Raw genomic sequence first — 23289 nt, forward strand, 5'->3', positions numbered from 1 at the left:
GGGCTTGGGCATGGAAAGCCTGGCAGTTGCCCTGGCAATGATGATTCGTCTCCCTCCTTATCATTTCCTGCTTAAATGCTAAAAGTAAATCTATTCAAATATTACAATAAGATTTTTTTTTCTTTGTTGGTTTTCCGAAGGGCTCGCCGGTCATTCTGGCATGGTCTCCTTTGTACTCCTGTGAGCTAAAGATTTTTTAATAAAACTGAAAATCTGACCTCTCAACAGTAGTCTGGGAACTAAGATGTAGAGATGCATGCAGAATAGGTTTACACTGGCAAAAACTTATTTGTTGTTCCAGATGTTTTTATAGGAATCCAAGAATAAAGCTGGGAGTGGGGATGGCTTTCTTGTGGAGCGTGAGTGCCATTTTAAAGTAATATAGCTCGCCTTGAATTTAATGTTAGACACTGTGGGCAGGATTTTTGCAGAAAAAMCCCTCTTTTAAGCACAACAGTGAGGCAGACCATGGTATCATGTCATCTTGTTCTGTTTTTGGTTTCTATGTGTCCACTCTAATTTGTGTTTATGAAACTGCCTTTATCTGCACTTCCTGATGTGCCTTATCATGTGTTAGGGATTGTGAGTAATAGGAGCATGTGTGTTCAACATAGCCCATAAGGGGCCCGCATCCCTTCAAGTTTTTTAATTATTACCTCCTCCTTCTTTCCTAAGTGTTTGTCTGTGTTCGGAAATGGGGAAAATAATACTAACCTGAAAATTCACATGTTGCACAGTTTGCTCTTCTCAAGAACATGTGATAGCCTATTGACTTCTCAGGATCCTGGTACCATGTTGTGCTCATTGCACATTCATCAGCTGGTCACTGCAGCCTTTCATTTTAATAGTGATCCTAATGCTGGGTTTAGCAGGAATTACTTGATAATCTGAGCTCTAGCAATTTGAATTTTAAAATTTTCGGACTATTTGGAAATACCTCCTAGGATGTGGGAAAGCAGATTATTGTTCATTTATTTGTTGCAGGTGGCATGTTTTGGTTTATTTTGTTTGCTCTTTGCTCATTAAGTTACTATGCAAGGGTCTCAGAGTTCAGATGCATCATTTCTGTTTTCAGTTACATAGGAAAGATATATAAAAGCTTATATAATAGCAGGAATGTGCCTGTAAACAAATGTTTTAGTCATTGTTCACCTGTATTTGGAGGGCTTGGGAAWAACTGCTTTCAGTTGATTAAAAGAGTTGTTCAGCATGGTTCATAAATGCATTTCCTGACAGAGAAATGTTTTTGTCACATTGTGGTGATGACTGTAATGGAAAACTGTGAGAATAGCTGCTGTATTTTAAAGGTGTTCAAAAATATGCCTTAAGAAAGAGGAAAGAAATGAAAAAAGTAGTAGATATAAGGCTTTGATTAATTTAAACTTTGCTCTTTGTGCAGTACCATAACTTCCTGGGGTTTAATGCAAAGGCACAGCTTTGCTCTGTAATTAACGCAGTTGGACAGTCAAAGTTCAGCATATGTGAGGTGATCCTGTAATTATTATTTTAATCTGAAGACCTTCCATTCACTTTCTGACCTTTTTGGATAGTGGATTTTTAGTGGCTCTGAAAAACACTACTGTAATTGTATTATTTCCAAAAGATACTAAGGGGGCATGAACTTAAAATATCATCAGTAGGCTCAGTAGTTTCTCCGTGTCTTGGAAAATACTGCTCTTCAGTGCATTAAAATGCAGATGGTCAAGGAAAAATAACCTTTGCAAATGAGAAAAATGGGTGCTATTTAGTTTATTTAARCTTAGTCTAAGTAGAGGTCTTTTTCTCCCTTCACGTGTTTCTGGCAGCTGTGACTGTGCAGAGTTTAAAGGGGCTTTTTACAAAGAAAACTAGGGAAGGGGATGAATGTGTTTATGCAGCCTGAGGAGTGTGGTTTTGTTGTTCATTTATTTGCTTGTTTGTGTTCTCCATCCTAAAGCAGGAGCTGGCAGCACTGGGAAGCTGTTGTGGAGCTTTCCCCAAGCTTCCTTGAGTGACGTTAAGTGCAGAAGTCTTCCTGGCTCCTGGAGCAGCTCCTGGGGCTCCTTCATCTTGCAGGACACCCACTGAGCTCGAGCTTGACATGTCCAAGGGCCGCGAGGACAGGTTGTGTCCCTGGCATCAGGGCTCTTTGCTGTCATCAGGAGCTGTCCCGAGCGCTCGTGGGCTTCGGGCCACCAGCCGTCGCTTTGAGAACAGCAGGTGCAGATGAAGCAGTTGTCCAGGTTCTTCCATTTACAGCCAGTGCTGTGTGCRTACACACAAACACACACATATATATATCTCACCATCTATACTTAAACATACTCWTCTACTTTTGTATTTATAATATGCATGTGACTTTTGRACAAAGAAAATGCCATTGTTAAAATTAGCTTTAAAACTGATTATTTTGCTGTGGTTATGATCTATGYTAATGATCCATATAAGAGACACGTTCTTTTATAGGAATCGAAGCAGATATTTTATTCTTGCAGTTACCTATTTGGAGTTTGGGCTGGTTTGGCAGCGCATGGAGACTGGTGTATAAACCATTACTTCACATGTCARTGTTTTAAAGGCAAATTTTCGTAGAATTGATGAAAACCAAATGCCTTTGAATTTCTTTGCCTACATTTTCCTTATTCATTCAGTAATGCAAATGTACTTTTGTATCTTACAAGCAAATGTAGGCTGTTGAAAGTTGCTTTAGTTGCAGGACACAAGAGATTTCATTAAGTAGAGACCATTTGGGCTCATTTCTTGTCCTGAATTTTTAACCTGGGTTGCTGATGTCAATGGGGTTTATTTCACCCTGTTAACAGCACACCTCTGAAGAGGTAGGTCCTGTTCAGATAGCAAATGCTGATGTAGTGGTTTTATTTCAGAAGGCAGATCAGCCTGTGCCTTTTCTGAGCGCTGGGGAAGTTCAGAGAGTTGCCTGAAGTTTGGTGGTTTGACCGAAAAATTGTAATTAGTCTTTGAGGACTTGCTATAGGAAAGTAGTTTGGTACCTAGATGCTGTGCCAGCCTAACAAATACACAATATGTACAATGTGCAAATAACCTGAGCCTGTTTTGCTTCAGCTCTATTAGCTGTTCTATCAACAGAGGTGAACAAACTAATTTTCAGATGGAAGGCCAAGGAGTGCAAGAGGGGTTGGGACAATCTTCTCCATAGTAGAAACACCTGGAGCCAGAGGGATGCATGTGTTCATGGGGGGAATTTCCATCACTGACACAGTACAGTGTGTTTAAAGGAGATGATTTCATTATGTGGGTAGGAAATGGGATGCTGAAACCAGCTACTTAACTCTTTAAAGTTAAAGCTCTTGTGTATGTGACCTGATTTTGAGTGCTTGTTGTTTTTTATTCCAGATGGCCATTTATTTATTTATATGTTAAAATATGGAGCTGGAATTCCAACATAACTCATCCATTAAAAACCCTTAGCTGTGGTTAGTTTGATTAATTCCACTTTTCCGGTTGCTGATAGGTTTGCTAAATATACAACTAGAGAGGGTAATTCTGTTGTTGATTTAAGAAGCAGTTCCTAGCAACATAGGATACTAAGCTACACAGCCTTTATTGTCTTTATACCAGCGTGTCATAAACTGCATATCTGAGCGTAGTGGCCAGAGTGAACAGAAGATAAGATAAGGCAGGGTGAGATTGATCGCGTTTACTGTTTCTCCAATCTGTAAATGGTCTCATCTGTCTCTGCATAACAGTTACTCCCATAAACAGTTTTATGAAATCTTCTCCTAATGAAATAAAGAAGCCATTTAAATACAAGCTGCTCTTTTTGTTTCTCTAAAATAGTGGTGTCATATTAGTTATGAAGTATGAGTAATATTTCTAACAAAATTTAGAAGTTAATCATCAGGGTAGCTATAGCTTTCACCTGTGTCCTAAGGGAAAACAGGTGCCTTTTATTATTAGCCTGGGGAGCAAAGTTTGGGTTTGGGGATGCCAGATGCCAGCATATTATAAAGCAGCTATCTCAGGTGGCTTTTTTTTTTTTTTTTTTTTTTTAATCTTTTAATTTGAAAAGCACAGGACAGGAAGACCAAAAGACCAAACACTTCCAAACAGCTAATCTGGTCCTCTCCCCACTCACCACCTGGATGTTGTGAGTTACAGTTCTGTGACAGCATTTTTGGTGTATTTTTGGTGCTCTTTCTGTACCCTTTGAGTGCTGGTGGATGTGTGTGGGCAGTTTCCCTCTCAGGTTGGATTCTTTTCTTCCCCTGTTAAGATCATTTTGTTAGACCAGCTGTCTCTTCACTCCCAAGGCTCAAATACATATTTTATGATTTGCTTCCTGATCTTTTCAGTATATAAAGTAATGTATTACACTAAAATATTAGGCTGGAGTTGACCAGGGATATTTCGGGATGAAATGTGGGAAAGTGGAAGAGCAGAGGTGAAGCCACCACRGATATTATTTATGTTTCCAGGTGATCATTTCCTTCAGCAGCAGCCCCCAGTAGTAATGCAGTTTACCCTCTACTTTTCACCTTCTCACCAATTCTCTGAATTGCTCAGCTCTCATAAGAATTTTTTCTTGTACTTGAAGTTCATAACTTTAAAAAAAACTTGATTAAACGTGTAACCATAATTCAGACGTTAATAACACTACCCTAATGCACCTTGTCATTGGCCTGTATGCAGGAATAATTTGAAGTAGTTGGTTTCAATTTAGGCATGTTTATTTTGGTTTAAAAGTAGCTTATTTGGATATAGTTGTAGCTAGGGGAGGAAAAGCAAGTTTGTGGCTTGCTCTGGAGTGATGGGTTTCTACTCTGCAGCGGTGGAGTTACTGAAGCTCTGTGTGGGCACCATTTCAGCCAATGCAAAGGACTAAACAACTCAAGTGATTTCTCATTAAACACAATAACTACTTTAAGGTGTCTTCCTCTGGGTTTGCACCCAAGTAATTGGAATCAGTTGATTAAAACAGATGGGTGCAAAATCTATAGCTTGATATTACAGTACATTGCTCTCAGGAATAAATTTACATGAACTGTTGAGTCTTTTGATGTCTTTTCTCTTTAGTCTCTTTGGTAGGATTCTATTTATAGAGCAAATGTCAGCACAGTCAGCAAATTTGTAGGAATGTGAGCTATTAATTGGAACTGTTTGGAGGTGGGGAGGGGGAGGAAGTTGAGGAATGTGGGGAATACTCATTAGGCTATTTGCAAGGAGACTCTTATTGTATTCCCATATTCACTAAGGAAGATCTGTCTATTTAGTGAGGATTTCCAGTAAAATTCAGTTCAACTTCTTTTTACATTCTCCAAAGAGAGAATGTAAAGACTTTACAGGTACTTGTATCTTAGTGGCTGTTGTTTCAGGTTTGGTTATGGCTGTCATATTTTTACCTTTTATCTGTTTATACCTTTTTGATGGTGGCTACCTGAGCAAAGCTGCTTTGGGGTCCCCCTGCAGTAAAAAATAAATAAATAAAAAATAAAAAATTCAAACCTGCTCTTCAAAGTCCTTATTAATTTTTCCCCTTCAGTAATTGTCTTTTTATGTCTTAATATCACAGGTTTTTAAGAAACTTGGAATGAAGYGCAGTTGCTATATAATATGCTCAGGTAGTTTGTTGTCAAGAATAGTAGCATGAATAATATTAGCATTAGTAATGAATAACAAATAAACCCCTGCTGCCCAAATTCCTCCATTTAGGAGGTAGTTTAATAGATGACTTTAGCGTAGAGACAAGAAGCAATATGGGATGGCAAATCTTGCAGGAGCATCTTCTGCAGTGCAAGTTCACAACTACATGGCCAAACTTGCATTACCTGGTGAGAGCGGGTACCAAATTTCTGAATTGGAGTGCTGTTTTGTGTCTATATATGCAGCTTATTTAATACCACATTAGAAACAAGCTGAGACTTGGAATCATTGTATCTTTGCAGGGAAAGAGAGGAGAAAATGTGCTGAAACTTAACTCTGGATCCATAATGCTTCTGCTTTTCTTTTTCCCAAAGATTTAATTGATGCTGCTGCTCCGAAGTAGAGCACTTTCCTCTCCACTGCCTAGCAACAGCCACCCCCTCTGGCCTTCAGGTTTCGGCATTCACCTACTACAATAGCCCATTTGTACTTGCAGCGAGCAATTCAGGTGATTGCACATTAACGTATGTTGAATACTAGGGGGCATTTTTCAGCCTTGATTCTAATTTCTGAACATCTGCGTTTTGCTGTTTTTTGTTGTTTTTTTTATTCTTTTTGTCTTATATTTGTGCTTTATTCCATCAAAAGATGCCAATTGGAAAGAAGGAGGAGCAACAGGGGAAAATGAGAAGACTGGGGCAGGGGATAAGGTTTCTTCCCTGGGAGATGTTCGAAGCCTGCACCGCCGTACCCTGTGTTTCCTACTGCGATGGTCCCCTTGGGGACACTCTTTTCTGGAGGTGCCCGGACCCTTATAGATCACCCAGTTTGGATGCTGTGGTGTAATGGGAGCCTGCACGATTAGCAGGGAAGGGAGGCTGCTGAGAGGGKTTCTCTGAGGTACAGAACAGACTGCAAGGTGTAGACCTTGCAAGACCTCTGATTTTTAGGTCTTGCTCTTGCATRTAATTGTTTATGTAAGAGATATTTCTGAAAAACATCTGGTCCCAGCAAGCCTATCTTGATCCTCCTGATCCTTCTCCTCCTTTTGAGATGCTTTTCTTGCTTATTTGGAAAGAGCTTTTGTATCCACTAGCTTTTAGAATTTGTCATATAGCAATAATGACATCAGTAACATTTTGGTTATTAAAGTTGATTCTTTCAGTTGTGTATCAGAACTGGGGGGACAATTTAAAGATATCAGTATTTCAAGTTAAAATAAATTCACCTGAAATGCAGTTCACCTGGTGAGACAGAGATTATCTGAAATAAGCAATATGGTATGACACATGGGATAACATTTCCCTTTCATAAGTATGTAGAAAAGGTATTGGCTCCTCTTTTTCTTTAATTCACAGATTTTAATTCAATTAATTCATCTGACTGATGTATTGGTTTAGRATTTGTCCATATAATGTATTACCTTGAATATTTTCGTAAAACGTCGAAGTTGACATTGTATTAGTAGAAATCTCTTCAGTCCCAGTAGAGTCAAACTAGTTAATTCACAGATACTGTTAAAGGAAAAGTGGTAGAAGCACGAGGCATCTTGTGTTTGATTGAGAATTTCTTCTATGTAGGGTTAATTTTTTTAAAATGTATTATTCAAAATAAAGGCTTTACCTTATTTTTAGTTTTAAAAGTAAAATATTTACTTGTGGGTTTATCCGATTCCAAATCAATCTAAATCTTCACATAACAGGTACCTCTTCTAAGCATTGCTAAATTTTTTGGAGGATTTGACTTGGCATGCCTTCCTCAGTGTCCTTTGGGAACTGGGTCTTACTCAGAAGTTAAATCATGCAGTTCAAGCAGAGATGGCCAGTGCTGCCAGAATAACACCTTGAATTCAGTCTAATTGCTTTTCAAGTCAGTGTGAGGATGAATGATTGGGAATTGTGCAGAGTAAAATACCACCCATAGGGYTAAGCTTTTAAGAACATCTGAGCAGTCGACCTGCTATAATACTCAGGTTTCAAGACTTTCTGATCAGTGGGTTTTCTGCATCAAAAGCATCAGTAAAACATCCATTGCTGGTCACATACCTACTGAATTTGTCTCTTGCTCTCAGTTAATGGAATTGTCTTAGGCAGTAAGAGATACCACTTGGACTCGACTGTGTAGCTGCTCACGTTTTATTGAGATGCTGACGTGCTCCCTGCAGGCTGCAAAGAAGAGAAGATTATGTCGTTGTGAAGCCTTGCTGGGATGGTGCTTACCTGATAAATTTCTTTTCTAGATTTCTTTTTGTTGCCCTCCTTTAGCTGTGGTGTCCGTTGTCCTTGATGTTTTAACCTGTAGGATCATGCAGAGCCCTATTGTTTGGAACTCTGGGCCTGAGTCTTCTCTGGCATTAGGAGAAAATAAGGATTAATTCCGTTGTAAACAAGAGATGATGAGATTCAGAACCTCTAAGAAAGAATATTTTCACTTTGCTGTGTTAAAAAGAGCTTGAAAAAAAAAGCTTGAAAACTTGTTGTGGTTTCACTTCTTGGCTTAATGTCCACCAGCCTTCAGATCTTGGGTGCACGATCATAAATGAGCAAGGAGTGATTTTAACAAGTTGTGTGAGATTAGCCTGATGCTAATATTAAAATTTAGACATGAAAGCAAAATTAAAAGCAAAATTTGTCATTGGTGACAAATGTGACTGCTCTTAGGTCACTGTCATCATAAGCTGGGCCAGATCTCTAGGTGGGACTGATYGATGGAGTTGCATCCTGGAAATATTTAAAGAAAATATATTTAAATAACTTACCTGTGACAGACCCATCACTTGGACCTGAATCCCAGTTCTTTGTGATTATTTTTGAATACTTTAGAGGCCTCTACTCTTGAAGTGGGATTTGCTATTTGGATCACATATTCACACATTTGCACCCCTGAAAATGCATAGCTGGTGCAAATCAGGCCCCTGAAACTCTTAGTTGCCCAGTTTTACGATTTTTTTCAATATACTAACAAGTTTTTTGATACATTTGTATGACAAGGATTTGCAGGTGCTGCTTACTCATGACCCACGGGGAATATTTACTGCTTTGCTATAGAAGACAATCTGTGCCATACACAGAGAGTCTTCCTTGTACTGGGAAGCAATTTATACCTAAAGTTCTTCTGAAATTATGATTTACAGTATCAGGAATTGCTGAAAATAAGAATAAAAGGATGCAGAGAAGATACGAACTCCCATAATTTCTGCAGGGTGAACAAATATTGCACTTGTTAACATGTATTCRCAGACAGATTGCTTGTTGACAGATATTTATTTTTCTAAACTTGCTATGGATTAATTGAGATGGCTTCTGGAAATGTCAGTCGATGATTTGTTGATGGATCTACTCCTTGTATTGTAACAGAGTTAAACTTCTGCTCACCATCTATCTTCCATATCTGTCCTCTGAAAAATGTAAGAGCTAGGTCATCTGGAAAGCTGTATTTTCTGCAGGGTCTTGCTTTACAATATAGGGCTCAAGATACTGTGTATCCCTGTTTAATTTGTTTAATTTTCTACAGAACCATCCTTTTTTTTTCTTTGATTTTTTTATATATATATATATATATCTTGTTATTGACATTAATGTGCATCTTTACAATTATATTAATATATTCATAGATTTTTTTTATCTGTTAATTCTATTAAACTTTCAATGTGAGCCCAAATTTGAATCTTGTGGAAATTAAAGCATTTCAAATTACTAAAGTGGGCTTCTTGCTGGATATAGAGTTTTCATGTGAACACCTGCTCCTAAGACTGCTTCAATTGCTACACTTAAAAATYCAGTAGCTTTATTTTAAATAACTTTTTTTTTCTTCCTCAATCATAAGATGTAATCCGTAACTTATTTGCTGATGGCAAGCCTTTACAAACTTATATGTATATATATATACACACATATATATAAATATATATATAAAAGAGAGAGAGAGAACAAAGTTGGAGTTGCCAAGCATGGATAATAGTGCTGTTGCCCCTGAAATAGTAATTTGTTGCTAATTAACGTTAAATATGTTATAGCTGAATTGCAGATAAAGTCTTTGCTTTAGTTTTCCATTAACAGACAATTTTAAGTAAAATGTGATGTACTTCTGAAATATGTGTGAATGAGCTGTTCAGTGCTATTACACTGAAAATATTTTAAATGCTGTTACATTGTTTCTGTGCCTAATCATGGTGAAATACTGAGATTTTACCTTTTTCTTTTTTTTTCTCTTTTTTCCTCTTTGCAGTAAAAAAGTGTATATTGAAAGTTGTTTGATAACAAAATTAAATGGATCCCAAAGGAAATCTTTTCAGCTAGAGCTGGCATGTTACTGCAGGAAAAGAAGGCAAATACTCTCTAAGAAGTCACAAACATTTAGAGATAGAGAGTTTTAGAAATTCTAAACAGAAAATAAGTGGAGACTGGGAGATTATTTGAGGGATTATTGTGTATGCTAGTGTGTTTTTACCCATTTTTGARCAATTGTTTGAGTTTGGCCGTTGTTAGTCCTGGCCCTTTGGGAAATTTGGGTGCTGGCTCGATGTCAGCATAACCCACATGCAAAATGCAAGTTTTGGAAAGCTTTCCTGTGGCAAATTTCTCACTTGGTGGAGTTTAGTGTGCGGGAACAGGTAATTGCTTGCTTTTCAGTAAACTTTAGGAACACGGGATGGAAACATCGCGGTCATTTTTCAATGCCTTCCACCATCTGCCTCGACATGCAAGCTTGGCTGCCATCCTGATGCTGGCAYGAGGCGCTTTGGACCATCCCATCAGTTTGCTTTAAATCATATAAAAGGGATTTGGCTGTTTAATGCAGAGGGCAGTAGCTGTATTGCCAAGCCCAGCAATGGAGAAAAAAAATATATGTATATATAAAATAGCTTAGTTTGGATCAGCATAGATTGAGATCTGGATGTGCTCTCTTCAATTTTGTGCTGAAGAACTTGGAAAAATAGGTGTTTTGGCCCATGATTGCTTTGCATGTGCTTCCAGTGCAGGGTGTTCTGTTTGTTTAATATCTGTTTAATAGGATTATCTCATAACTGCCATGCAGTTATTCTTTTACCTGATAGTCTGACCTACTGTAAGTTTTCAAGAACCTTTGATTTTTGTTTTTTTTTAGTGTGCTAGTGTAACTCTGGCAATGAGGAGCTGGTTTATTTGCAATACTTCTCCCTCTCTTCAGGAAGCAGTGTGGAAATAAGTGCTGTAATAGCAAATGACTTTCCATTAAACTGCTTCAGCTCCATGTTCCCCATGGTTACCAATTTTAAAATGAAATTCCTGTATTTTGTGTGTTTGTTCATCTTTGATAATCATCTGTTATAGATTTGTCTTTTGAAGCTGCAGAGACTCTCAAAAGCACAGCTTTTATTGCAGGTGTATTTTTGTCCTATTTTAAATGATTTCAGTAATTTTAGGACTTTGAACCTTCTGTCTTTTATGCCTTAGCTTGCCCAGACATTTGGCAGGCCATTCAGTAAAATTAAAACAAGAAACAAAGAAAAAAAAAAGTGTAAATAGACCTTCATAAAAAAAATGCTTTTTCTTGATCTTTTCATGATAACAAAGCAGGAAAACTCTACCTTATCTAACTGAGGTGTGTGCTTTCTAAGCACATTTAAGCACAATTTTGTCCTTTATTTTTATTCTGTTTTTTCCTTTTTTCAGCTCAGGAAGCTAGCATGTTTGGGGTGGAGCAGAGTATGTGTTGAAACAACTTATGGCCTGTTTTATCTGCCTGTGCTAGAAAGAATGGGAAGAGCAGTGAAGGGCTCTCTGAGAGCCCCAGATAAGGACACAATCGGGTTYTGGTTGTTACTGTCGCATTTATTAGCGCTGATTCTATCGTGAGACCAAATCTCAAATCCCTGGTGGCTCCATCTCAATAAATCAGGCAGATTTACAGTAAATGAGGACTGACCATTAGCTTTGTCGATATTCCCATTGATTGAAGTGAGACAAGTAACTGCGTAAAGTATCATTTTAATGCAAGGGAGTAAAAAATTTGGCTGACGTTATTAAAAGTAGTCCTGGAAATGGAAATTGGCAATCGCTTGGCTATCGATTATTCCCAAGCATGCAACAGCTTGCAAAAGTGAGAAACATGATTGTCCTGCGAGCCTGTTGCTTTCTGCTACTTAGATCTTAATACCATGTATCTTAATGCCCTCCCCTGGCAGTATTAACAAGTAAATTAATTGCCATTGATAACAGTGGGGAGAATGGCGATGGAGCACGTGGGAACTACTGTTTTTGTCCCTTAACAGCTAGGAAAGGTTGTCAAACAAGCATTAGCGTGGTGAATTTGGCCTGCTTGGGGAAATACTGCTTTCACATATTCTACTTCTTTTCTAAATAGTATATAATAAAAATAAGGAGACTAATTGATCTCTGTCTTTACATCCCTGCCGTCAGCAGATTTATATCAAAGATAAATTCAATGATTGTAAGAAGTTGTGGAGAAGAAATCTTGGTTGTTCGTAAGACTTATCCAAGAAGTCTACCTGCTGAGTTACTTTAAGAAGATGTCATGATTTGTGATATAATTGTGTCATGATTTGTGATATAATTTTAACATCCTTTAAAGAAATTGCGGAGCAAATAGTGGATATGTTCATCATTTCTTTGATTTGATCAGATATCTGTTGGCTATCTGGCTTGGAAAGGGAGGAGTCCACGTGCTTCCAGTAGCCCTCGCTTTACACTAGTGCTGTTCTGCTCGGGCTTAGTGCAGACCTCTCTGGGAGCAGGATCGGCGCGTTCAGTTTGGTGCAACTTGCCCCTTGCAGCTAAATTCCTTTAATGCAGGGGTCATTAAAGGCCCCTGTGCACTTGGTGGGATGCTCAAACCCATGGCAGTAATGGTTTTAAAAGACCTGCCCATTATTCAGCCACTGCTTTTGATGCAGGTGAGATGACCGAGGTGTTCTTCAGAGCTCCATTAGGGACCCCAAGGCATCTAAATATCTTTTGAAAACTGGTCTTTTTGCAAAGGGTGGTTTATGAGCGAGAGTTTCCGCAAGTGTCTGCGTCTCTGTGCTTGGAAATCAATACCTTGGTGATCCCGCCTCTTGCTGCTCAGCCCGGCGAGGTTTGCAGCTCTAATGCAACTGAAAATCCTCATGCAATTCAGCATATAGCACTTTAAACTCTTTGCTCTGCATTTGAATAATGCTTTTGATTTGAACATTTGAATAATGCTGTTTTTTGGGTGGGTTTTTTTTTTTTTTTTTTTTTTTCCTCTCTCTACGTCTGTTCTACAGCAGCTTTATATAAGCCTTTATATAAGCAAGCAGAGACCTTCCAGGTGTCCCTGCAGCATCTTTCCACAAAAGTTATCCTCAAGTCATGTGCTGAGCTTGGACTTTTTAGGTGTTTGCTGGATGAGATGGATGGGTGGCTTTTCAGTGCTGTCCTCACGGACATCCCAGGCCCGTGTGGTCGCAGATGTCAAACCGTGATAGAAACCCAAAGCTAAGAGTCCTAAGCCATCCATCTGAAGTCTCTGCCAGCCCTGGGGAGATAGGTAGTGCCAAAATAGTTTCCAGACTCCTATGCTTGCTCCAAGTTGTTGGTTCAAGTAGTTCCTTATACATATAAATTCTGAGGGAAACTTTCTGACAAAAAAAAAAAGGTAATATTTGAAGAGACAGTTCCATTCAGCTCAGCAAATTTCTGCATTACCTGATGAATTTGAGCCAAACATGTAATTACAAGTAATTTTCAGCATCGCTCCCTCCCTGAAGTCCCTGAAATATTACTTCAGATTGCATTATTTTACGTTAAGCAGTTGGTTAAATTGATGCAATATCAGAAACTTGATCGGCATCACAGGGATTAATTTTGAAGCAATTAATGTGATAATTTCTGTGGGATTCTCTACATTTCAGTTGGATGCTTTTCCTCTAAACATCTACCCATTTCAAGAAAAAAAGAGAGGATTTGTGGTTTTTTGTTTGGTCTCGTACTGTATAAGGAATTATTTGCAAATAAAATGGTGATTTGTTTTGTGTGTTTGATGATCTATCACAGAGCCCATACTTCATGTAACTAAAACTATGGCCTGCTGCATTTTGACAAGATACCAGTGTCTTAGGGCAGAATAAACAGAAACTTGTGTTTTCTTTTTTTTCCTCAGAGATTTGTTGCAGWTCCCTAGAGAAGACGATACAGATGTTGCCATGAAAATCCTGACTCAGTGGACTTCTCATGGCCTTGAAGATGTTCAGCTGGCAAATTACTCTGTTTTGCTTGACCTGCCAGGCTCGTTTTCAAATACCGTAACTCTAGCAAACAGCGGTGAATGTTTTTATCCTAGTGGACAACAGTGCAAGAGAGAGACCAAAGAGCTTCACAGCCAAGACCTGCTGTACTCGTATGCAGCGTACTCTGCCAAAGGGACTCTTGAGGTAATGTCACCGTTTGTCTCTGTTGGTTTGGGTGGAATAGAAAACAACAGCAGCTGAATTGAGCTGGCAAAGTATGTGTGGGTGAATGCCAGCCTGCAATAACTAAGAATATTCAGGTAAAAAATCCCATTGGCCCAAATCTCAATTCAAAATTAGAAGTTAATCAGGTCTGAAGGCCTTACAGGATATTAAAAAAAAAAAAAAAAAAAAAAAAAAAAAGTTAATGAATTAGTATCTATTGCTCGTCAACAAAAACATCCTGCATATTAGTTGGTAAATGCATATTGGTTGGTAAATGACCAGGTGAAGGGAGATGTTTAGATTGTCATCCTCTGGCCCCTTGACTCTCTTCACTGGCTACCTTCCTATATTTGCTCCCAGACACGTTGGGGCCATGCAAAGGGGCAGTCATTTCCATTCACTGTCATGAAATGATATAAATCTGAATAAATACTTCTGAAATGTAGAAGCTGCAATGTAAATTTCATTGTTAATTACATTACTGTTTTCTTTCTCCTCTATAAAATATTGTGCATTGCCCCCTGTAATGCAGATTTTTTGGTCTTAGTTCAGTTGACTATTGTTTAAAAGATGAATTTGTTTTCATGACTTAGAACACTAATAGACTAAATAGGAATCGACTTAATGAGCTTTGAGTTTGGATACTCTTTGAAGAATAAATCATAAAACGTTATGCACTGTGTAGATCTTCTTGTAAATGGGTCAAAATGGAGTAAGTTGCATAATGTTAACTATCCCATTTTCTGAACTCTTACAATACTTAGAATTTCAGACTGAAATTCAGAGTTGATTGAAGAAAATCTGAGGGTTGGTAGGAAATCAGACCTTCTCTGTTCCTTGTCCTTAGGTGTGCAAGCTTCAGCATCTCTTTCTGAAAAGCATCCATCAGGGTGAAATATTCATCAGTAGAGCTGTGCTTCAAAATAGAAGCCTATACTTGAGCCAAAGATTGACTGCATGTACTCGACTTTCATAGAGTTTTTGTAGTCGCTTGTTGGAGATACCAAATATCCTCTCACTGTTTTCATGTGTGCGTGTGTGTATATCTATCTATCTATCTATATATATATAAATTCTTCCAAGAGTGTAAAGAGTGTACCCTAAATGTCTGTTGATCTAGAGAGTTTGGCTTAAAAGAGAGATTGACCTAATTCTTTAGACTGTGGAGAAATTACTAGTGATCTCAAGCATGGACAAAAATTTCTATTACTTAGTTTGAGGCAGTTAGAAAATCCTTAAATGAGAAGTCGCTGGTGGTGGTTGTTGCTGGGATCAGCCTTCAGAGGGAGACATAATTGCATGCAGCAAAACTACCTATTGTCTAATTTAAATATGTTTCATTGGATTGTGATTGCAACRTCATGAGGGTTTTGCTGTGAAAAGGTATCCTTGTAATGCAGCTACTCATGATTTGAATAATTTTCTTAAAAATGCTTTGCAGTCGTAATGGCAAGTTTCTATCGTGTGGCACATAATCAGTTGAATTGCTAAAATTGCTTCAATACTCCCGCTTCATTGTGTCTCTTTTGTATGTTTGGTTTGCTAGAAGTTCAGGCAAATAAAACCATTAAGTTATTGCAGTCTGGCTACCAGTAGAGCTGTAGTTGTGCTTTCCGTGTGACAAGGTTATTTGTAGAATAGCAGGACTCATTTTCTTTGAAGACCTGTCATGTCCATTCATCATATGGCCATTGTATATGAGCTGTCCAATTTGTGCTTTCTGGAAACAGTCTAAACAGCATTTGTGATATCCTAAATCTACTTCAAAAACCTACTTAGTGCCATTGTGATGGATGGTGCACTTTACTACCTCTCTATAATTCATTGTGCCCTGGGAAGGTGACACTGTTTACCCATCATGGTGACAGGCAGGACAGCCCACCGTTCTAAAGAGAACTGTCTTGTCAGGTTTGAAATAGATATTACAGTAGTTATGTAAATAATGTACACAGACCAGGTCAGTCTAAGGAAAAATGGCTTAGGTGAAACATACTTTTATTAAAACTTAACTATGGAATTATGTTTTGTAGGGTTTAAACCTTTTGTTTGATAAAATCAAGAAAGCTACTCTGGCCAGCAGAGTAAATAAAAAGGGAAATTGCATTGCCTCCAGTTTTCCCATGATTTTCCTTGCTGTGTAGTGTCTGCAGAGCAGTGAGGGTTTGAGGCAGGGAGCTGTCAGCATGGTGCGTGGAGAGGAAAACCTGCAGGGATCAGCTCCTATCAGCATGAAATTTGTCTGCTGTGTGACTGTGGGTGCATATTGTAGCCCATCTGTTAACGTGCACAGCAGTGATCTCTGGAGCGTAGCGAAGACTGAGCAAGGGTTTCATCTTGGATGGCCTCGCAGCAGAAGGCTGGGCCATGCTGAGGTGATCTGGGTGGGCGGTTTGAAGTCGGCCCACTGACTGCTGTGAGTTTTAGGAAAAACAAGTGTTTGGTTTAGGTTTTGCAACGTTCATCTGCGCWAGTCTCTGTTTCTTTAGCAACTGCAAAGGGAGAATCTTAGCAGATGTAGTGGTTAGTGTGTTGAGACAACATTYGAAGACGGCTAATTAAAATGAAGATTATATTTACTCTGTATTCCCTTTGCTTTTCTGAAGTTGTTTGTGTGACCTGATTTTTTCCTGACCTTCCTTTCAGGACTTTAAATTTACTCTCTCTCTGCTTTATAGAAGAGTACAAGGAATTTCTATCTAGTCATGCTACCCTCCAATTGTCCTTCCCCTGGGGAATAAGTGTATCTACAGAATGCTCCAACTGCCTGCTAGTTTCTTTGCTCCTTTCCTTTCCTCCTTCTATCCTGAAGAGTCCCAAACAGACCAGGAAAATATTATTCTCTAGCATATGACCTCCTATGCTAGCTGGACAATGTTGGCTTGGGAACTGGGGATGAATGCAGACAAAGAGGAACTATTGGCATGGACAGCCCATGAAATGGGAGCACACACGCAAGCAGGGATTTGAGGGGGTTGTGGATAGAAATGAACCCCCCTGTATCTGAGGCACTTCTAACAGCCACAGAATTCTCCTCTCTGTGTTGACCTCTCCTCTGTTCCTATCCCCGTGCAGCTCAGGCTGCTGCTTCCCCTCCGTGCTGTTCCTCAGCATGCCTCCCTCCCAAGGCGCTGCTCCTTTTGGTCTCTCTYACCTCCAAGGAGGCAGCGAGATCTTTGATTAGCTTGGAAGGGCTGCGAGGAGGGGCTGTCCCATTGAGAGCTGCCAGCTGTTTGCCTCTGCTTGCATCCCCACCACGCAGAGGCATCTAGAGCGTATCCCCCTGCTCTGCTTTGCTTCCATCAACGGCATTTCCACCACTTAATGAGAACTCAGCACAGGGAATAACGCAACTCAGAGCGATGCAAGGATGATGATGCAGTCTGTTCCTCTCAGTTTGTGATCCATTTTTTCTTTTTAATCCCAGCAAGAGGGGAATGAAGAAAGGGGTGCTCAGATTGCCATCACATCTCCTTTCGCAAGGAGGGCGACATCCTGACCTCCATCCCCTTCCTTCCCGCATCCTTCACCCTGCACGGGTAGCTGCGACCCCTCTATTCCTCCTCATTGATTCCTTGTTTCCCTCTTGGTGGTAAAACGCCACGAGCAGCTTCCCCTGGTGGCCCCAGCACCAGGAACGCGTTGACCCGGCAGCTTCCCCTCGTTTGATCACATTCGGCTCCGCTGTGCTGGGAATGTGATTAGCGTGCCCTTATTAACTTCGCTTCCCTCTAGCTAATCAGCGTTAATTTCCTTAACAATATTTCCGAATTAAGATTAGAGTCAGCAGGTTGGCTTTAGAAAAGTTTAAAAAATTATTCTGCTCCAGGTTATTGTGGTCCTCAGGCAAAATTTGCAGATGAGCTTTCGGAAGCATGCTCGGTGACGGGTCTCCTCAGTCCCAGGGGAGAAAGGGCATTTTCTTCAGATTAAATAGTCACGGCATTTCACCCCAAGTGTTTCAGTCATTTTTGTTAACACATTGGTGCAAAATATCAAGCTAGAGGGAGTCTTGATACAAGTGTGCATTTAATTCTTTTAGGCATGCCAATTTAGTTCATTATTATCTCTATTAAGGCTTTCTTAAATTTCTTCTCTGAAGAGACATGTACTAGCTACATGAATCCTTAGCTGTGGAAATCGRTTTATGGGCTATTGGTTGAGTAGCACATGCACATGGAGAAGAATCATGTGATTTTTGTAAAATTTACGTGTTTTAGAGGTATTATTTACCTTTTATTTATAGAGGAGTTTCTCAGAGTCCTCTTCTACAAATAATCATAATTTAGACCACTGCTATGCATACCAAGTAGGCAAAGTAAATTTCCAAGACAATCAAGAATATGGATTTTAGAGTAAAGTTGACCTTTAAATAGAAAGCAGCAGTCAACATTAACTAGAGCATAGCTGCCATTCTGCTATAATTAAATAAAGCTGTGAAATGCAATGTGGAGGTTATATAATTTAAAACAGCAATCCAGAATTACAGAAATGATCACTGAAGAGACTTGCTGCAGAAAATCTCGTCAGTTTTCCAACATATATCATGTAATCATTAATAAATAAGCTGCATATTGCCCTGAATTAACAGTTGTAGTTTATCATGTGCAATAGCACACTTACTATTGCTGCAAGATTTTCTATTACTGACGGGTAGGGTTTCAAAGCTGTGCCTGGCTGCTATTGCAAAACCTTTTGCTGAGATTACTGCACTAATACTGGGACTAATATTGTGCTGAGGCTTTAGTAATATGTTAGCAATCACCTTTCAGTAATAAGTTAATGTAATTAATAATTAATGTAGTTAATAATTGCAGAAAGTCAAAGGTGAGAAGTCTGGATCCCTGCAGATGTAAGAGAGCGCTGTAATTTCGACCAGGTAAACTGCAATTACTTGCCTGCTTTCTGTTAATAGTGTTTGGTGCAGGCCTAACGAAGAGAACCCCAAGTGGAACGGGAATCTTTCTGCAGAGTTGCAAGACACCTTTCTTTTTTTTTTTTTTTTTTTTTTTTTTTTTTTTTCATTTCTTCATTTCTTTTTTAATATCTCTCTTAGTAAATATGAACCTGCTTAAAACATACTGTGTTTCATGCTTAAGGTAAAAACTAACAAAAAAATGCTGAAACAGAGAGAAAATAGATAAAGCAAACATTTTCAGTAATTAGGAGATGACTAGGGTGAGAAAAGGGATGTGAGGAACATGATGAGGAACAGTGGTGATACCAAGTGCAAATACGATTTTCTAATACCATCACTTGAGATCTTATTAAAAATAAAATTTACATGACATATTGTAACAATAAACTAGTTAAGGATAAAGCTACTGTAATAGGAGCAATTTAATCAGGATGGATTTGAGCTATTTCCTGGCATCATTGCTAAAGAATTTTTGTGTAAAGGAGCAAAGAATATACTTGGTTAGAAGTTGCTTTTGGGAATGGTAGAAGCCTTGACACAGAGTCTTGATAGTAGCAAAGACCAAAAAGCCAAGAACAAGTGTAAAAGACAAAAAAAGAAGAACTTTGAAGCAAGTATCTTTTGAAAGCTTTTCAGAGGAGAATGAAGAATTGTGCAGAATACAGTTTCAGCTCTGATACAGCTGGTTCAAAAATATATATGTAAGTACTGAAGTCTTTAAAATGTGTATTAAAATAAAAAAGATGACCCAGTTACTAACCATAGGCAAGCCTAAGTTTGGTAACCAGGTGTAGCTGGTAGAAGGCTATTGCAYGGGTACATGAGCAGTCAAAATTTCCGAGCCTGTACACTGGGTCAAAACGGCATGAGAAAAAGCTTTTTGTTCAGAATTTCACTTTTGATCAGGTTGGAAATACAGTATTTCTCTAAATGAGGAGGAAAAAAATATGTATAAATCAACAGATTTACAGGTCTGCCCTTTTCCTAGAATAAGGAATTATTTTTGCTATCTGGTGTGCTGTCTTTTGCAATGAGTACAAATAAATCTAATGACTAGCATCTCACATAATGGATATTAGTTACTGTGTTTATCTCATTTATTAAGTGGGCCTTAATGCGAATTAATCATGAGAGATACCAGTGCTGTTCTCATAATTATTTCTTATGTTCTGTGCTCTGCAGTTCAAAGAGACGGTGATTAATCAATCACTGGCTTGTGGCTGGCCTGGGAGCTGCTGCACGTGCGGAAGAAGGAATTTATCTTCCTTCCCTTGAATTATATTGCAGCGTAGAAAGTGAAGCTTGTGTCCTGTGAGCTTCACTGCTTCATGCTGATGCCCTCAAGAGGCAGAGCAGGGGGAATAAGGGCACAAAAGGCATGGCAGATGTCCCAGCTGGCATGTCCTCATGGAGACTCCTCTCCTACCACAATGGTCACTGCTTTCCAGACCCAGGCTTGACTTGGGGGCAAAATAATTTTAAAGAGCAAAACAATAAGAAAACCTAGAAATTGTGTGACAGGCAAATGACCAAATTTTTTATTTCTAAATATTTTCTCATTTAACTAGAATTCTTGCATCGTAGGGCAGAAGAAAACGTTGCAATCCTATAGTGCTACAAGCTAGACACAGAAAGAAATTCTTTCAGTCTTGGATAGGATTTTCGCCTCAGGGTCTGATGGGTAAAACCAATGATTGTTTCAATTCAGGTGTTTTGCTGATGATCTTATTGCCTCTTAGTCTGCAGAGTTCTTTGCCATAAACTTCCATTTTTCAATTTTCTTGCTGAAAATTACAACAGTAGCTTCATATTTTACAGTGTTTCTGGAGTGCGTTTCAGAAATCTAAAGAGGATATTGAGGGAATCTATTCTATATATGATAAAACTAGTGAATAGTTTTAAGGGTGAACACTATATTCCTTGTCTTGTCTGCTGGATTGACCCTCTTGTGTTTTTGCGGGGGGGGGAAAGGGAGGAGGCAGTTCTTGTTTTTTTCTGAGGGATTCTTTTGAATTTTGGTAAAGGAATCTCTTAATATCAYGCAATCAGCCTCATCAGGATTGGAGAGTCGCACAGAATCACTGAATGGTTGAGGTAGGAAGGGATCTCTAGAGATCATCTAGTCAAACCCCCTGCTCAAGCAGGGACGCCTGGAGCATGTTACAGAGTGTGGCGTCCAGGTGGGTTTTGAAGATCTCCAGAGGAGGCTCCACAACCTCTGTGGTTAAGAGTCCACTCTTAAGTCTACTATTTCTGGTTTCTTTTTATCAATTGTTCAAGATCAGAGGCAGGAGGCATGAAAACAGGACAACAGAATGTGGTTGCAGTTTTCTGTACTATTGGATAGTTCCATAACAACATCCATAGATTTTTTTAMTGAAAACTACACCATGAACTATCACTGCAACAGCAGTAGTAAGCAGCTCTTCACTGCTGTAAAAGAGCTGAATGGAGCTGCAAATGGTGCAAGGAGGTGGTGAGCTCTGACGGTTCCAGCTGTGGAGCTCGGCTGGAGCTGCGGTGCCGGCCAGGTCTTTCTGCTASCCGTGAAATCGTCTGCACAAGCTCAGAGGTCCAATTACTGCTTCCCACCATCAATTTGTCCARATTCCAGAGTCCCTTTCAGACTTTCTCACGTCTTTTGATAGTTATTTTCTTCATCTTTTCTTTTGACGTGCAGTTTAACAGGAAAAGGTCCAAGGCGAACAATTCACTGGCTCCTTTTCTAGGACCGGACTTCTTGCTTTCTCTAATGAGAATGAGATTTGATGTTGAATGAAGTATCCCAGTTAATGCCAAAAAGACAATTCCAAAAAATGAGTGCGTTGAAAAGAATAAAATTAGAGAGCCTGAAACTGCAAATAACTTGTTTTTCTTCYTGGTCCAATGTTACCGTGCATGGTTCCTGAAGTAAATAATCCGTATCTTTTGTAAGGTAAATCTGCTCTGCAAAATGTTAGATGATTGACTTGTTTAATCAGATAGGGCTAAGCAGTTATTGCATACTGGTTTCTTTATATTCCTCTTGATCAGTCAYTTGGGATACTTTGATTAGCACTCAAGTATATTCCCTGTTTTCATTGGAGTCTCTTTCTTTCATCTAAATGTATTTTTAATTTTTAGAATTTATTTTTCCCCAAACCTTTTTCCAAAGAAATAACTTGGAGACCTATACATTTGTGTAATAATTAAAAACAGTTAACTTTGGTTACAAATAAAGTCGCATCTCTTTTCACATGCTTTGGCTTATAAATTGGATAAAAAGATGCTTTAGCTCTCAGATCACTGTTTATAGCACTACATGGTTGGGCATCTCTCTGAGTGATTATATTCAAGTGCATGATGTTTGGCCAAGCAATGACTGCAAACACTCTGTAAAATAGCATTTATTATACTCTGGAAAATTGGGTTCTCACATTTTTGAAAGTTCAAGTGTTCTCTTGATGTAGTGGATAACCTCCTCTTGTCCCAATGGTTGCTTACCTGCATTTTTGAGTTTGATGTATTTTTCATCTTCTGTATCTACATACATGCACGTACATAGATATGAATGTAAGTAAGTATGTAAGAATGTAAGTTTGATGCCCATGTGTGAGTATATGAGTATTATACATAGAAGTACAGCCAGCCTATATGTTTCAGTACAATGTGCGTGCATAAATATTACAGTTGATTAGAGGAGCTTGCAAGCATATTTGCCTAGGTACACACAAGCATCTTCTCTAACAGCATATCAGTTGTAGCTGTCRTGGGGAGAATGCCTATTTTTGGCTCCATATATGATGGACAGGTCGTTGAAGGGGAACAGTGTTCAGTTTCTGGATGTTTTTTTCCTTCTGTTTTCTGCTTAGGGAAGTCTCCTCGTTTTATGTATTAGGGGCTATTAATACTGCTTACCATTGCAGTTAACTGTTATTAAGGGGTGGATGTAAATACTACCGGGCATATGTAAGAAAGAAATATTTGATTATAAAACGTAGTCACTGGCAAGCTTTGTGAGGTGACAAATAAACAGCATGACTTAATGAAACTTGAAAATAATGAAATTTACTGGCTGGATTTTAGGCCTAAAATTATGTAATATCCTTGMATGTTTTATAACCAAAGTAAATTTCTTAGATATGTTAAAAGAAACATGCAGCAGTTTAATATAACTAATAATTAAAATGTCTCATTTCAGAAGAACAAGATACGCATTTAAAGACAAAATGAAAATGAAAATGAAAAAAGCAGGTTTGCCTCATTGGATATCTCACTGGATATCATGAGTAAAGAAATTCTACTTAGATATGAGTTTTGCCTTTTGCTTAAGCAAAAGTGGAAGAATAAGATGAGGAACAGAAGGGGAAAATACAGA

At 38.7% G+C, this 23289-nt stretch overlaps 1 protein-coding gene across 1 annotated transcript in view; it reads left to right on the forward strand.

The window, feature by feature from the left end:
- NAALADL2 (N-acetylated alpha-linked acidic dipeptidase like 2) overlaps window positions 1-23289 on the forward strand; it is a 224557-nt gene that overhangs the window by 46248 nt on the left and 155020 nt on the right. The window contains exon 3 of the mRNA XM_026045231.1: window positions 13726-13996. Within this exon, the coding sequence (XP_025901016.1) occupies window positions 13726-13996 (271 nt within the window). The remainder of the gene's footprint in view (window positions 1-13725; window positions 13997-23289) is intronic.

The sequence above is a fragment of the Nothoprocta perdicaria genome, unplaced genomic scaffold (assembly GCF_003342845.1).
Source record: "Nothoprocta perdicaria isolate Ctin4 unplaced genomic scaffold, notPer1 scaffold_4, whole genome shotgun sequence".
NCBI lineage: Eukaryota > Metazoa > Chordata > Aves > Tinamiformes > Tinamidae > Nothoprocta > Nothoprocta perdicaria.